The sequence below is a fragment of the Phalaenopsis equestris genome, unplaced genomic scaffold (genome assembly GCF_001263595.1).
Source record: "Phalaenopsis equestris unplaced genomic scaffold, ASM126359v1 Scaffold000450, whole genome shotgun sequence".
NCBI classification, from domain to species: Eukaryota; Viridiplantae; Streptophyta; class Magnoliopsida; order Asparagales; family Orchidaceae; genus Phalaenopsis; species Phalaenopsis equestris.
The window spans coordinates 412013-430278 of record NW_018164891.1 but is presented as its reverse complement, the minus strand read 5'-3'; the positions used below and the strand labels follow the sequence as shown (position 1 = coordinate 430278).

At 37.9% G+C, this 18266-nt stretch overlaps 1 protein-coding gene across 1 annotated transcript; it reads left to right on the top strand.

Moving 5' to 3' along the window:
* The first annotated feature begins 221 nt into the window (after positions 1 to 221).
* Positions 222 to 15095, top strand: LOC110027822 (DExH-box ATP-dependent RNA helicase DExH12-like). Its single transcript, XM_020729418.1, is given in 7 exon segments — positions 222 to 410; positions 494 to 633; positions 763 to 1492; positions 1613 to 3856; positions 11255 to 11644; positions 11749 to 12808; positions 12811 to 15095. Coding segments are annotated over 5 exon segments (6480 nt in total). The 5' UTR covers positions 222 to 410; positions 494 to 633; positions 763 to 796; the 3' UTR covers positions 14901 to 15095.
* The last annotated feature ends 3171 nt before the right edge of the window (positions 15096 to 18266 follow it).

Genomic DNA, 18266 nt, shown 5'->3' with positions numbered 1-18266 from the left:
ATTTTTAAGCATATATAAAGTCGTTGTCAACCATCGCTCGCCCACATGTAATGCTTCATATTGTGCGGAGCAAGAAAAACAAGAAAACACCGTATACGCCATTTGCGGCAGAGTTATTACAAGAGAACTTACAACAAAATATATTTTATATTTTTTAAAATATATAAATCATAACAATATTTAACACATAAATAATAATAATAGTAATATGGGTAGAGAAATGATGAGATACTGCGTATGCCATTGCTGCTGAACAACGCTTCAGAATTTTCGTAGCCGACTCTTCACCGAAGAGAGGATTTCCTTGTACCCTTCTCAAGCCCGCCATCTTCAACTACCGAAAGTACGCTGTATCTATGGTAGCTAAATTCTCAACTCAAAGGGGATTCGGGTCGCCGGCGACCTCCTAGGTACAACCTACCCCTCCCCTTCTTGCTGTTTCGTTGCAAGTAGGGTTTAGTTTAAACTGAAACCCTTGCCGACCTCCCTACAGGTCTTCGTGACCGAAAGCTCGCGATACAGGTCGCGGTTTGAGCTAGGAAGGCAACAACGGGATCACGACGCACAAGGACCTCCGAAACTCCCATCTTTCTGCTCGTTCGCGTCCGCTCCTACTAGAAACCATCGAGGAAGGTGACCCTCGTCTTTCTCCCCCTCCTCTCTCTCTTTCCCCACGCGCTTACTTTTCGGCTTTCATGATTTCTTCGGTTTTCCTAGGCCATCACAATACTTAACGCTACCTCCTCCACTTGCCTCTATCAGTGTTTGCATCTAGGGCATCTGCTTCTTGGGAGCAATGGCTCATTTAGGCGGAGGTGCTGAAGCACATGCCCGCTTTAAGCAGTACGAGTATCGTGCTAATTCGAGCCTTGTACTCACCACCGATTCTCGACCCCGGGATACCCACGAGCCCACAGGTGAGCCGGAGTCCCTATGGGGGAAGATCGACCCAAAGAGCTTTGGGGACCGAGCATACAGAGGCAAGCCCCCGGAGCTTGAGGAGAAGATTAAAAAGTCGAAAAAGAAGAAGGAGCGGGAGCCAGGGCCCGATCAGGAGCAGAGAAAGGATAGCAAGAGGAGGCGCACCCAAGAGGAGACTGTACTCTCGCTTGTGGATGAGGGTGTATATCAGCCCAAAACTAAGGAGACCCGTGCTGCTTATGAGGCACTGCTTAGTATTATCCAACAGCAATTCGGTGGGCAGCCACATGATGTGCTTACTGGAGCTGCTGATGAGGTTTTGGCTGTTCTGAAGAACGATAAGATCAAGAATCCTGAAAAGAAGAAGGATATTGAGAGGCTTTTGAATCCTTTTTCAAGCCAAACTTTTGACCAGCTTGTCTCTATAGCACGGTTGATTACGGATTATCAGGATGGACCTGAGACTGCTGGTCCGGTGTCCGCAAATGGGAATGATGGTGCTCTTGATGATGACATTGGTGTTGCTGTTGAGTTTGAAGAGGACGAGGAGGAAGAGAGTGACTATGATCAGGTATTAGTTGCTCATGCACTTATATACAATATTTACATGATTTTTCACATCTTTTTATCCCAATGTTCACATTCTCAAGATTGAATGTAATATGTTTTTTGTCTTACTTGCATGAATCAGATTCAAGAGGAATCAGAGGAGGATGATGATGGACAGGAACCAAATGACATAGGTGCTATGCAGATGGGAGGAATAGATGACGATGAAATGGAGGAAACTAATGAGGCTCGGACATTGAACGTGCAAGATATTGATGCTTATTGGCTGCAGAGAAAAATCTCTCAAGCTTTCGAGAAAATCGACCCGCAACAAAGCCAAAAGTTTGCAGAAGATGTGTTGAAAATTCTGGCTGAAGGTGATGACAGAGATGTTGAGAACCGGCTTGTGACATTACTTGAATACGATAAGTTTGATCTTATAAAGCTGCTTTTAAGAAATAGACTCAAGATAGTATGGTGCACACGCTTGGCTAGGGCTGAGGACCAAGAGCAGCGGAGGAAAATTGAAGAAGAGATGATGAACTTCGGGCCAAGCTTGGCTTCAATCTTGGATAAGTTGCATGCCACTAGGGCATCTGCAAAAGAGCGCCAAAAGAATGTAGAGAGGAGCATTAGAGATGAGGCCAGACGGCTAAAAGATGATCGTGTGACAGGGGATGATAGGGATCAAAGGTTTATGGATAGGGAGGCGGATAATGGTTGGTTAAAGGGGCAAAGACAGATGCTGGATCTTGAAATTCTAGCATTTCAGAAAGGGGGCCTTTTGATGGCAAACAAGAAGTGTGAACTACCTCCAGGATCTTACAGAACTCCCCACAAGGGATATGAAGAAGTTCATGTGCCAGCACTGAAGCCCAAACCACTTGCATCTGGAGAGAAGTTAGTGAAGATATCGGAGATGCCGGACTACGCACGTCCAGCTTTTGAAGGTATGAAGCAGTTGAACAGAATTCAAAGTAAAGTTTATGAAACTGCTCTTTTTACACCTGAGAATATACTCTTATGTGCTCCAACGGGTGCTGGAAAAACGAATGTTGCCATGCTAACCATACTTCATGAGATAGCTTTACATTGGAAAGATGGGGAGGTAGACACCAGTGAGTTTAAGATTGTATATGTTGCACCAATGAAAGCTTTGGTTGCTGAAGTTGTTGGGAACTTGTCTAATCGCCTACAGTTTTTTAACATTACTGTGAGGGAACTCAGTGGCGACCAATCACTAACTAGGCAACAAATTGAAGAAACTCATATAATAGTTACAACACCTGAGAAATGGGATATTGTTACTAGAAAATCTGGAGATAGAACTTACACTCAGTTAGTGAAACTCCTCATTATTGATGAGATTCACCTTCTTCATGATAATCGAGGGCCTGTTTTGGAAAGTATAGTTGCTAGGACAGTCAGACAAATTGAGACTACGAAAGATCTTATTCGTTTGGTTGGATTATCAGCTACTCTCCCAAATTACGAAGATGTAGCATTATTCTTGCGTGTAAATCCCTCGAAAGGCCTATTTTATTTTGATAATAGCTACAGGCCATGTCCACTTGCACAGCAATACATTGGAATATCCGTGAGGAAACCATTGCAAAGATTTCAGTTAATGAACGAAATCTGTTATGAAAAAGTTCTGGCTGCTGCAGGAAAGCATCAAGTGCTTATTTTTGTTCATTCTAGAAAAGAAACAGTAAAAACCGCTCGAGCCATTAGAGACACTGCATTGGCTAATGACACTTTGAGTCGATTTTTGAAAGATGACAGTGCAAGCCGTGAGATACTTCAGAGTCAAACGGAACTCGTTAAAAGCAATGACGTGAAAGATTTACTGCCGTATGGCTTCGCTATTCATCATGCAGGGATGATGAGGGTTGATCGCGATATTGTCGAGGAGCTGTTTGCTGACGGGCATGTTCAGGTGTTGGTCTCAACAGCCACACTTGCATGGGGTGTTAACTTGCCAGCCCATACTGTTATAATCAAAGGGACTCAAATATATAATCCAGAACAAGGAGCTTGGACTGAGCTTAGTGCGTTGGATGTGATGCAGATGCTTGGTCGTGCTGGAAGACCTCAGTTTGATTCTTATGGAGAGGGGGTCATTATAACGGGCCACAGTGAGTTGCAGTACTATCTGTCTCTCATGAATCAGCAACTACCAATTGAGAGTCAGTTTGTTTCGAAGCTGGCTGATCAACTGAATGCGGAGATTGTGTTAGGAACTGTTCAAAATGCACATGAAGCGTGCACTTGGATAGGGTATACGTATCTGTACATTCGTATGCTGAGAAATCCAACACTTTATGGTTTGCCAGCTGACATTTTGGACCGAGACAAAACTTTAGAGGAACGAAGAGCTGATTTAGTAAGTAAAAGCTCGAGTATTGCCTAATTCATTCATTTTTCAACATATTTTGCATGTTCTGTTTATTTCCAATTTAGCTGTTAATCATATTTTCTTAAGCTCATTTACTCTCATGCTACATAAACATTTTTATTTTAATGCTGAATATAATAGTTAAGATGGATAAACTGTTGTAATTTTTGTTGTTATGTCCTTCAAACTAAAATCTAAGTCATTAATCTTTTTTCTTATGACCTAAGAACCTTGTGATCAAATTTAATCTCATTTTGCTAAAACTTAATAGCAAAGATGAATGATGTGGAATGCCCTTTTCTGAAAGTACCAGCTCCTTATGTTTTTTGAAATTCAAGTCATTGAAATTGCTTAAGATGTAGTTTTTATTTTAAAAAAGTTTTATTTGTTTTGAATTGCCCCACACATTATTGCGTACATTTTTTTAGCCATTTTGACAGTTCATTTGGGTGTTGCACTTGCATGCTCAATGGATGATTAAGCTATCACAAAACACAATATTTGATTTCCTACTATTTTTCATAATGTAGATTATTTTGAATTGTTTTTATTTTTAATAGGTTGTTGCATGGTTAAAAGATAAGTTACAACATATATGGGAAAAATGCATGTATCCATTTAAAAAGATAGTAGTTTATTCCTCAGAATTTTGCCTCTGTAGTTTTTTTCTTAAAAAATAATTTTTAGTGAATGTTCCTTGATTGTCTGGATGAGTAACATGCATTAAGAATGCCCGACTAAAGTTATTACCGAATAATATCCTGGTATTTTATTTCAATTTATATTGAATATAAAGGAATAACTTTTAAAAAATATTTTATTTCAAACTTCTAGCTAATTGAGTTGGTTTTTAATGTGTCGGCTGCATATTCTTATTAAGTGAATTGGTTCATAGAGTCAGCAAGAGTTTTGTATGGACATCTATGCTTTGTGCTTGTTGCTATCATCAATAATTGATGCTTCATCTTGATATGCTTGTTGCTATCATCAATAATTGCTGCTTCATCTTGATATTTTACTTCTGGAATGCACATATATGCTTTATAATTACTGCTATCATCAATATTTGCTGCTCCATCTTGATATCTTACCTCTGGAATGCCACGAACATACCATTAGGATTTATTATTTCAAGGAAAATGTGCAGTATTTTATTATGGTTCATTGTATGTCATCTTTCCATAAATTAATTACTTTACTTACTATCATTCTCTAGAAGGTCTAGAAAGCTCTTATCTCAAATTGGCTATATTGTACCTTCGCTCAGTTAAACAAATTCTAACTAGACTTGCAATCTGCTTAGCCAACCTTAAAACTTATAGAGCCTTGTCGAAGATATCCCTAGCCTATGCGACCCTTTCAATATTGACATATACACCATAAGACTACTTTCATCTTAGGGTTGACTCAAGTCAAATTTATTAAAAACAGCCCTGCGCAGCCTTCTTAATCTAACCTAACTCTTGGTTTACCATGTAGGTGTTTGGCAGGCGACAAGGTTGACTTGTAACTAGAACCTCTTTAGTTGGCCTAAGCTAACATATTACAAGCCAAGAAATGCTTAGACGATTTAGTTGAAGTCCAAAAATACTAAACAATTGCTAAAAACATATGATCTTACTAGACCAATTTTAGTCATATTAGCTTAGTAATCCTCACTAATGCTTAACCTTAGCCTGAATTAATCTGAGACAAGACTTGGATTGAAGTTTTTAATCTCTAAATTAAGCTAATTACTTTGAATTGAATTCAAACAAAGCTTACTCAAAAGTTCACTTGAGTCTTGAAGGACTTGTGATTTATGATAGTTAAATTCAATTGCCAAAAGTAAATATATTGTTTTAACCCAAATAGATAAGTGTAAGCGTCTTGATCAAGTGAACTTGAAACCTAGGCTTTGATCCCTTGATTAAGTTTTATGGTCAGGGCGCAGCTAATTGGGCTCACAAGAGGTTGATCTAATTAGTTACTTCAATGGGTTTCTGAATCTTAATTTTAATGTCTGGCTTAAGTTTGATTAAATCAATTAACTAAGCCATCTCACATAAGCAGCTGATGGTTAAACCCAACCAATTATCTGAATATTAATTCGTGCTCTGCTTTTCTGTTGAATGAGTTAAGTGCTTAAATTGATTTTAGACAACCCAATCCAGACTTTTGACTTTGAAATTCAAGTTCAACTCCAACGTAACTATTCATCTACTCTACTGATTTAAGCTTTTGTTATATTAGTTATTAACCATACATAGAGTTTAGACTTAATATTTTATGATTCTGTTTATATCTGGTTTAATTCAATTTCGATGCTAATAAACTCAAGCTGTGGCAAACTTAAGCCAAAAGGCTCCTGGAACTTCTAAGAAGTTACTTTAAAATCTTCTTTTAAGCCAACTATATTAACACGCACATTAGAATCAGAACATCTTTACCATGGCCAACCAAAATGACAAGCAATAGTAGCCCATTGTTCATTTTCATCTCTAATAGAAGACGTATAATCGCTTGCTTCTAAAAAAGAGCCTAAAACAATGCTATTAACCTTCCAAATGAGCTATATGTTACGCCAGTGCCTAAGGCGATTTTATCTTTTATTATTATTATCTTAGTTTAAATCATAACAACTCATGTGGTCATGTGATTCTGCGCCTTTTATTGCATGTAGTTGGTGCATGTTTGAATCCAATATCGTATATCTATTTTTTTCAATTAATTTCAATGAGTCAATTTCGAGTCGAACACAAGCAAGAATAACTACATCGAGTCAAACACGAATGCACCGTTCACAAGCAAATTTCGAACGAGCTGAACACGAGCCAAGCTTGATCTCGCTCAAGCTCGGCTCGTTTACAACCCTATGCATGAGATTGAGTTTGAAACTTAGGGTTAAGGTTTGGTAGAGATTTCCTACCTCTCGGTATTGTAGGATTTGGGAGAGATTGTCTATCTCTCGAATTGTAGATGTTTATCCTTTATTTGTGTTATTGAAGAAAGTAATTTTTTTGCCTTGATTTTTGTGTGAAACACTTTGTCAGTTCCTAACAAGTGGTATCAAAAAAAGATTTTTGGGAATCAAACCAAGGGGGGAGAACTTGACCCGATCGCTATCTACGCCCTCGTGATACAACCACGATTAGAGCCATCAATGATGAAGGTTCGTGGAGGTGACATGGGATCATGATACAGTTGCTATAAGATTTAGCTGGGAAGAAGCTGTCCTAATGCAGCAATGATGCGATACAATGATGATACAGTGATGATGCATGATCGTGATACACCTCCATCCTATCAACTTGGTACGTGTGATACAGTGATGACATGATCACATACAAGCCGTTCTTTTGCTACGACAAGACGTGATTTCATGGTAGATGACGACGATGGTGTGATCTGCTGACTTGCAATACATTCGAGAAAAGAGCTAGTTGGGAAGAAACTTTAATGGCATAATGTTTGCCTTCGTGATTAAAAATCGTACTTGAAGATATGGAAATAGTGAAGTAGATGATTTGGGGAACAAATTGAAGGAAGAGATGAGCTAAATTAGATTTGAAATCGAGGAACATTTCCTGTCCATGGAGGGGGAGTTCGAGTAGAGATTTACGACCCTGGAAGAAATGAAGAATATCGTGAAATTTCACACAAATCGCCTCAACTTGTTGTGGGATCGAGCGATGATGATGGGAATGGATACAAGCAACAACAACTAGAAAGATTCACATGAAATTAGGGTAGGAGTATTGTTTTAGGCGACCAGGAGCTGCGAGATTGAATGAAGGAATTAGGAGCAAACTCGAGTCGCAACACTTAGAAGAAAGAACATGACATTCAAACTGCCGAAACAAACGAAAGCAGGCAAGATTGAGCGAATGAGTCAGGAGCGTATTTGAGCGACATCATCTAGAGGGAATTGCACAACATCTAGAGATTGGGAACGAGAGATAGCAACCATAATGGGATGTCGTGTGATTCAGTGAGGGAGAGTATCTCTTCGAAGAATTTTGGCTTGAAAGAGGGAACCACAGGTTGTGGAACCCCGAGGGAGGCTGCATCCAACTGGGCTGGTACCTTTTGCTGCGACAGTCTTCCAGGCGGAAGATAATTCATGGGTAATGATGAGAATTAGACATGTGGAAAAGAGCAAGAGAGTTTGTAAGAGATGAGTTTTGACAGTGCAAAGTATTCATGAGGGAGACAAGATGATGGTGCTTCACGATGACCCTAGCTTATGTAATACTGGTGTTAGTAGATCCATTGAAGATAACAGATAGGTTGAAGGGGCCACTATCTAAAACCTGGAAGGGGTTGAGAAGGTTTATGGGACTTACAGGACACTACCAGAACTTTGTGAAGAGTTATAATTCGATTTTGTGGTGGTGGAGTAAGAAATTAAAGAAGGATAACTTTCAATGGGGGAAAGTGACTACCAAACTTTTGAGAAGTGAAAGGTCATGTCAAGTGTGGCTGTGCTGATGGCGAGAACTAGACTCAAGCCAGTTATGAGCGGGGAGCCTCGCAATCTGATCCAAAATAGTTTTTTCCATCTTGATGACAAAGTGTTTTTTTGGGAGTGGAGTTTTATTATATCGACGCCTAAGAGAAATTTTGTTTTTTATTAGCCTAGAGTTGTTACTTGTGTTTTAGTTTTATTATATCGACGCCTAAGAGAAATTTTGTCTTTTATTAGCCTAGAGTTGTTACTTGTGTTCGAATAGGAGGATTGAATAGTATTTTCTTATTTCAATTAGATTACATCAGAGATCTACTTTAAGCTCATATCTTTTTGCTTTAGTTATTGATGCTTTTACCAGACATTTACCGGAGGATGTATATTGGTGTATGCTTTTTGCTGATGATATCTTTCTTGCGGATAAGAGTAGAGAAAAAAATCAGGAAAATAAGTTGAATTATGGAGGTCTACATTGGAGTTTAAAGGCCTTCATTTGAGTAGATCTTAAACCAAATACATGGAATGCAATTTTAGTAGTAGTAGCTCTAGTGGCACAATTGTAACTATGGGTGATCAAATCATTAAAGGTGTTAATCTTCTAGAAATCTCTTGTCTATTGTTCAAAATGATGGTGATATCGATGGGGATGCTATTAGTAGAATTCAAGTTGGTTGGATGAAGTGGGCGAATGCATCGAGCCTATTTTGTGATAAAAAAGTACCGCTTTGATTGAAAATAAAATTTTATAAGATGGTGGTGAGACCGGCAATGCTCTATGGTGCAGAATGTTGGACTTTGGAAGAGAAGCATAAAGCAAAGTTAAGTGTTGCTGACATGAGAATGCATAGGTGGATGAGTGGCTTGACACTTGGAGACAGTGCAAAATGAATATATTCATCATAGGTTTGGTGTAGCTTCAGTGGTAGACAAGATCAGAGAGAGTCGCCTTAGATGGTTTGATCATATTAAACGTGGACCATCTGATGATCTGGTTAGGTGAGTAGATGATTTAGATTCGACTTATTTTAAGGAAGGGAGAGGTGGACCTAAAAAGACTTGGGCATATTGTATAAAAAAATGATCTTAATCTATTAGAATTGAACGAAAACATGACACTCAATAGGACACAATGGAGTAAAAGGATTCATGTAACCGACCCCATTTAGTGGAATAAAAACTTGTTTTTATTGTTGTTGTATTATTATTACTGTTGTTGGGTATAAATAGGGTTGTTATGTTTAGGGTTGGGTTTATGCGTGACATTGAGTCTTGAGTCTAAGGGTTAGGGTTTGAGAGAGATTTTCTACCTATCAAATTGTAGGATTTGTGAGTGATCGCCTAACTCTCAATCTGTAGGTGTTTATCTTCTAGTGTTATCGAAGAAAGAAATTTGTTTCACCCTAATTTTTGTTGGAAATTTGTGCTGGTTCCTATAACTATGCCTTCCTCATTTTGATCTGCTTGGTGATAGGGTGTGCATTTGGTTGGTTTGGATGATTTGAATGAAATATATGGAAAACAAATTGGTTTTGGTTGTCCAAGTATCTAGACCAGATTGAAAAAAAAAAAGAAGTGGGCAAAACCCAGTCAAACAAAACAATAATCTGTTTGGTTTTTTTTAAATTGTTTTGGATAAATTGAAGTTAGCTATATTTATAAATTATGTGTAAATATATATATGTATATATATTATGTAGCTTTTTATCACATATTTGATAAGCACTAAGTATAATTGAAAATATATAATTACAAAGCAATTGAGTGCTTTCGTGGAAGTTTGAATGAAGATTACAAACATAACCGAAAATGTGTTGTGAAATGGTTTTTAATTTCTTACTGTTTAATCAATTATTTTGGTTTTATTCAAAATATTGATTCTCAAACAGATCCAAAAATTGAAAACCAAATATTTCACTAATTAAACCAAGATTCAAACCACCACAAATCAAATCGTCCCAAAATAATTGGTTTTGTTTACTTTCGATTCAACCAAATAATGCATACCCCAACTTGATAAAATAGAAGCTATTAACTTCTTCTTAATTGTCATCTAAGCCTAGCTACGTTCTACTCTCATATACTCATGCTATCACAAATTTTTTAATCTCTCTTCCCACAGAGTCTTTATCGTTAAGTTCGTTCAACAATCTCTCTAATCTATCTTCTTCAGTAGTTGCACCATCATGTCTTCTCTGTTTTGTCAAAAATCACATTAACCTCGGAACCCTTCTTGGAGCTTCTCACGTGCTGCCAAGCTCCAACCAGTCATCAACTTTCCTATATCCTTGGATAGCATCATTAGCAACCATCTCCTTGCTCCACTCAGTAGTCAATCTCACGTCCTAACTGACTTCAAACAGCCAATTAAGAGTGCAACAATATTCTTAATTGGCAGTGTTCTCAAGCATTGTGCCTTAGATGAAATAAACCACGGTGGATTGAGCCAATGGGCAATATCAATACCTTTAATAGAAATTTTAGATAGGCCAACATGCCATCTAGGAGAAATTTATGGGAAAGTGAAATAGTTTGTTTTGAAAATTCAATGTTGCCAACATTGGATCCTTTAACTTCAAAAGAGTTGGATGCTGAGGATTGCACCATGAGTTCAGGAGCACCTTCCGCTGCCCACACTTACTATATGGTTGTACATCTATATTTTTCTTTCTAGTTGCAACGTGATTTCCTTGTGCTTCCTAAGAGCCATCTCTTTCTTGATCTTGTAAATTTCTCAGGAAATATTGCTTGTTATTTTTTCATGAATTAATAATACCTTATCAGTTTTGCTAGTGAAATATCAGATAGATGACTGCAAATATGCATCCCAATGATTTTTATTTATTATTATTTTTTTTGCTATAAAGTGCATTGTTTCAGTTTGCTTTTTAGTTCTTCTACTGATAGCAACTGTGAATTTGCTTTCTTTTTACACTTTTTAGATCCATTCAGCTGCAAGCATCTTGGATAAGAATAATCTGGTCAAGTATGATAGAAAGAGCGGGTATTTCCAGGTCACTGATCTGGGCAGAATAGCAAGTTATTACTATATAACTCATGGAACAATATCCACATACAATGAATACCTGAAGCCAACCATGGGTGATATTGAGCTTTGCAGATTGTTCTCTCTCAGCGAAGAATTTAAATATATTACCGTTAGGCAAGATGAGAAAATGGAATTGGCGAAGCTCTTGGATCGAGTTCCCATTCCTGTAAAAGAAAGCTTAGAAGAGCCCAGTGCAAAGATTAATGTTCTTTTACAGGCTTATATATCACAGCTGAAGCTTGAGGGGCTTTCATTGGCGTCTGATATGGTTTTCATTAGACAGGTTTGTATTCATTCAACATTTGTTGTTTTTCATTTCGAGATATCTTTCTCATCATTTTACTTAAAATGAAACCTTTTATCGAAATTCTAACATTTATGTGGCAGAGTGCTGGTCGTCTTCTGCGAGCTCTGTTTGAGATTGTCTTAAAGAGAGGATGGGCTCAACTAGCCGAGAAGGCTTTGAACCTCTGCAAGATGGTCGATAAACGCATGTGGAATGTTCAGACTCCATTACGGCAGTTTGTTGGCATACCAAACGAAATTCTAATGAAACTGGAGAAGAAGGATTTGTCCTGGGAAAGGTACTATGACCTTAGCACACAGCAACTTGGAGAGCTGATTCGCTTTCCCAAAATGGGGAAGACACTTTACACCTGCATTCACCAATTGCCAAAACTTAACCTATCTGCACATGTTCAACCCATCACTCGAACTGTTTTGGGTTTTGAGCTTACGTTAACGCCAGACTTTCAGTGGGATGACAAAGTACATGGTTATGTCGAACCTTTTTGGGTTATCGTCGAAGACAATGATGGCGAATATATTCTTCATCATGAGTATTTTATACTTAAGAAACAGTATGTTGATGAAAATCACACTTTGAGTTTCACTGTCCCCATTTACGAGCCCCTTCCGCCTCAATATTTTATTCGTGTAGTATCCGATCGATGGCTTGGTTCTCAAACAGTGTTGCCTGTTTGTTTTAGGCATCTTATATTACCAGAGAAATACGCACCCCCAACTGAATTGCTTGATTTGCAACCCCTTCCGGTGACTGCTTTGAGGAATCCTTCTTTTGAAGCTCTTTATGATAGCTTCAAGCATTTTAATCCTATCCAGACTCAAGTTTTTACCGTCTTATATAACACTGATGACAATGTCCTGGTTGCAGCACCAACAGGCAGCGGGAAGACCATATGTGCAGAGTTCGCCATTCTGCGAAATCATCAAAAGCTTCCTGAGAGCGTAATGCGTGTTGTATATATCGGTGCAATTGAGGCTTTAGCAAAGGAAAGGTTTCGTGATTGGGAAGAAAAATTTGGAAAGCACTTAGGTTTATCTGTTGTGGAGTTGACAGGCGAGACAGCAACTGATTTGAAACTGCTCGAAAAGGGTCGGATAATCATCAGCACTCCGGAGAAATGGGATGCTCTTTCTCGTCGTTTCTCGTACAGCATGTCAGCCTTTTCATTGTTGATGAACTTCATTTGATTGGCGGGTCGGTTGGCCCAGTGTTAGAGATAGTCGTCTCTAGAATGAGGCGTATAGCAAGTCATACCGGTTCAAACATCCGTATTGTCGCTCTTTCAGCCTCCCTCGCAAATGCTAAGGATCTTGGTGAATGGATTGGCGCCACTTCTCACGGCCTCTTTAATTTCCCACCTGGTGTTCGTCCCGTGCCATTGGAGATACACATTCAAGGTGTTGACATCGCAAATTTTGAAGCTAGGATGCAGGCAATGTCGAAGCCTACTTACACTGCTGTTGTCCAACATGCGAAGAATGGAAAACCCGCTCTGGTTTTCGTTCCCACTAGAAAGCATGCGAGACTGACGGCTCTAGACTTGTGCGCTTACTCTGGCGCAGAAAGTGCTGAAAATCCTTCTTTTCTCCTTGGTACTGTGGATGAGATGCAGACTTTCATATCTGGAATCAAGGAGGAGACTCTGAAGGAGACGCTTCCGATGGGTGTTGGCTACCTTCATGAAGGGCTTTGTGACCTCGATCAAGAAGTTGTGAAGCAGTTATTCTTCAGCAGAAGGATTCAAATTTGCGTTGCGAGCAGCTCGATGTGTTGGGGAATGTCATTGCCGGCTCACCTGGTCGTCATCATGGGTACCCAGTATTACGACGGACGAGAGAATGCTCATACCGACTACCCAATCACTGATTTGTTGCAGATGATGGGACATGCGAGCAGGCCTCTTATAGATAGTTCTGGTAAATGTGTAATTCTTTGTCACGCACCAAGGAAAGAATATTACAAAAAGTTTCTTTATGAAGCATTTCCTGTTGAGAGCCATCTTCATCACTTCTTGCATGACCATATGAATGCTGAAGTCGTCGTTGGTGTGGTTGAGAACAAGCAAGATGCCGTGGATTATCTTACATGGACCTTTATGTACAGAAGGCTCGCAAAAAATCCAAATTATTATAATCTCCAGGGTGTCAGCCACCGGCATCTATCTGACCATCTTTCCGACCTCGTAGAGAATACATTGAATGACTTGGAATCAAGCAAGTGCATCAGCATAGAAGAGGATATGTATCTCAAACCTTCTAATCTTGGATTGATTGCTTCTTACTATTACATCAGCTACATGACTATAGAGCGTTTCAGTTCATCTCTGTCTCCGAAAACTAAGCTGAAGGGTCTTCTTGATATTTTAGCATCTGCCTCAGAATATGCACAGCTTCCGATTCGTCCTGGCGAGGAGGACCTGATCAGGAAGCTTATATATCATCAAAGGTTTTCCCTCGAAAATCCAAAGTGCACAGATCCACACGTGAAGGCAAATGCACTCCTGCAAGCTCACTTCTCTCGGCATACCGTGGTTGGAAACTTAGCAGCAGACCAGCATGAGGTGCTGCTTTCCGCTCACAGGCTTCTTCAGGCCATGGTTGATGTCATCTCCAGCAATGGTTGGCTCACCCTCGCCCTTCTGGCAATGGAGATGTGCCAGATGATTACTCAGGGAATGTGGGAACGAGACTCAATGCTCCTCCAGCTTCCTCATTTCACCAAAGAGCTGGCAAAGCGTTGCCAGGAGAACCCGGAAAAGAGTATCGAGACGGTCTTCGATTTGGTAGAGATGGAGGATGAAGAAAGGCGTGAGTTATTGCAGATGTCCGATGCTCAGATGCTTGATATCGCACGGTTTTGCAACCGATTCCCAAACATTGATATGGCTTATGAAGTGCTGGATGCTGATGATATTCTACCTGGTGAGGACGCCACGTTGCAGGTTACGCTGGAACGGGACCTTGAGGGTCGCATGGAGGTCGGAGCGGTGGATGCTCCGAGATATCCCAAGCCTAAAGAAGAAGGTTGGTGGCTTGTTGTTGGTGATAGCAGCAACAACCAATTGCTTGCCATAAAAAGAGTTGCGCTGCAAAGAAGAGCCAAAGTTAAGCTTGTTTTTGCTGTGCCTAAGGATGTTGGGAAGAAATCTTTCACCATCTACTTCATGTGCGATTCTTATCTGGGCTGTGATCAGGAATATAACTTTACAGTTGACGTCAAAGAATTTAGATAAGTATATCAAAAGAAGTTTTTTGTGTGATATGTGCAACAGTTTATCAATCTTATGCATTGTTTGTATTGCTTAGATTTGACATGGTAAATTAATGTCTTTACTTTGCATACCGATGTTCACTATGCACTTTATTATTGTCAAATATGTGTTCTTAAGTTCCAATGTAATGTTGATTTGAACTCATGACTTACATGAACTTATAAATGGTCTATCTTTAAAGTTCGTAATTATGCAAAATTATTTATACTAGTGTGTTTTATATAATGAACTTAACACGTCAACAAAGATTTATTACTTGTTTGTATTTCTTGTTTTTTTTCGCAAAAGTTTTCTGAATATATATAAGATTTATTACTTGTTTGTATTTCTTGTTTTTTTTTTTTCTCTAAAGTTTTCTGAATATATAAATAGACAAAGACTTGGATTTCCTCTTTTACATGCACTTACTAAAATGCTTGATCAAATTCGTATTATATGATCCAATCTTAGTGTTTGGCTGCAAGCTGGAGTTAACTAGAGGAGGATTTACATAAATACCACCTATTTCTCATGTATCTACATATCTAATTCCTTTGTTTTAGGTTTTACATTTATGTCACCCAAATCCTTCATGGCACATAAAAAATACCACTATTTTAACTTTTAAATAGTTAATACACCTTTTCATGCATAGGTAAGGTGGCATTTATGAACACATATAACCACAAATGCATCAATTTTACTTGTAGATTATATTAATTTACTTATAAATGTAATTAATAAATATATTAATTACATTTATGAGCATATATAACCACAAACATATATACCTTCTTCTGAGTCTGCATCCTGTAATATTAAGGAATGTTTACATAGCACTCTGTTCTTATGTTTTTACATGTCAAACACCAAAACTTCAATTTATATATATATATATATATATACATATGCCTCCTTAGTCCTTACCTATGCATGAATTTTCTTTTCAAATGGACAAAGCGAATTGAAAATTTATCAGCTAATTAAGAATACATACAACCTCGTAAATATCTTGTTTTTGCATGCATGATTGCCACCACCAACATTTCGTCCATCAATGTTGGAACATTAACACAAATACCTATACTAACTCCAGCATCTTACTATAATATTGCCATTTCTCCCATAGCTAGGTGAAACTAGTGTTATTATCTTAGTTTTGTGTCCTACAGTAATACTTCGCATAATCATTGATCGACATCATTCGATTTTCCTTGAAATTTAGAAATGTTTGCTATTGTATCAAGTACATAGTGTAAGCCATGATGTCATAAACACTAGGTAATATTAAAAATCAGAGCAAGTGCCTCAAACATAAAACTCGGACTAGGATAATGGTTAGTTGTGTAGAGGAGTCGCTAGATTTCCTTGGAGTATTATCCGCGTAACTTAATATGGCATGAAAGACTACTTGAGTTGGATCAATTTGGCGAGTATGGTGATGATTTTGGACGAGTTTTCCCTTGAGTGTAGTGGATACGTTTGCCTTATCTCGGCTAGATGTCTGGAACTAGGCCGGCGAGTGTTTCATGGATCTCGTATGGCGAGTTTGTCTTGATCTCAGTTGGCGAGTCTTCGTTGAACCCAGCCACGAGTTTGTTCTGAACTCAGCATGACTAGTTCATGTCAAGCGCCTGGCGCACAAATTTATCTCCATTGTTGCATTCAAATTGTACAATAATGGTAACTTTAGCTGCACATACTTCAATTCATTACCAATGGTACTCATATTCATCTCATTGATAATTTTTTGTTTTTGGATTTTAGTTGTTATGAATTAGACATTTTTGGTTCCATCAATTTAATATTGTGTAAGCATTCTTAAATGCCTCCAAATCTTGGTAAGGTATTGATCTTGATGAAGGCCCTTCAGTCTTCCAATTACTTGATAGTTATCTGATCCTCATCTTTTTATCAACCAAAATTCTTCTTACTTATTGCAATTTAGTATTACATATTTTGATTAATTTTGTGAGATCTAGTTTTTTTTTTTGCATGTTTAATTGTCAACCAGTCTCATTCACCTACATTAATGATTGATGATTGGATATATATTTTAACTAGATTTGTTCTGAACTCAGCATGACTAGTTCATGTCAAGCACCTGGCGCACAAATTTACCTCCATTGTTGCATTCAAATTGTACAATAATGATAACTTTAGCTGCACATACTTCAATTCATTAGCAATGGTACTCATATTCATCTCATTAATAATTTTTTGTTTTTGGATTTTAGTTGTTATGAATTAGACATTTTTGGTTCCATCAATTTAATACTGTGTAAGCATTCTTAAATGCCTCCAAACCTTGGTCAGGTATTGATCTTGATGAAGACCTTTCAGTCTTCCAATTACTTGATAGTTATCTAATCCTCATCTTTACATCAACCAAAATTCTTCTTACTTATTGCAATTTAGTATTACATATTTTGATTAATTTTGTGAGATATAGTTTTTTTTGCATGATTAATTGTCAACCAGTCTCATTCAGCTACATTAATGATTGGTGATTGGATATATATTTTAACTAGATTGTTTTAGAATAAAGACAAATGTGATATATATATATATAGAGAGAGAGAGAGAGAGAGAGAGAGAGAGAGAGAGATGTGTGTCACGTACCTCAGCCTCCTGGTTGGCATCCTCAGTGTACGACACCTCAGGTCGGGAGTCGAATCTTCTCTGGCACAGTTGGCCTTAAGGAGGCGATACTCTAATTGTTAGGCACATTATGAGTGGCTGGAAGCTCGTATAATAGCTTCTAGCCATTCTTTTTAAAATATGTATTTATTTATATATTTATTTAATTGAAATGTAGTTATGGATAATATTATATGACTTAAGAAGATAAGGCAGAACTTCTTGAGATCTATAGTCCTCCAACTCAACTATATGAGATGTGTCTTAAAATTAATGCATGTTCCTATGAGCTGTGTATATATTGTCTGCTTGTGGGTGTCTACATAAGGTTGCGTCTATTTATATCTAATTGAAATTTTAAGTATTTATTTAAATTTATATTAATATTATAGAAATATATTAATTAGATTATCTAATTTTTAATTCATAAGTACATTTCTATTCTATTTATTTTGAGAGTATTATTTATATTAGATAAGATAAAGGGGCCCAATTGGGACCTTCACACGTGTGAATACCACAATGATCCAGGCATCGACTTTTGCTGATCTGGCAGCCTAATCCGCATTGGTTGGGTCTTATAAAATATAAATAAATAAATAAATCAAATTAATAAAGGCATTATAATGTTGGATAATGAATATAAAATGGAGTATCTTGAAAAAAAAAATATATCTTCTTGATATAAATCACACAAAAATAAACTAA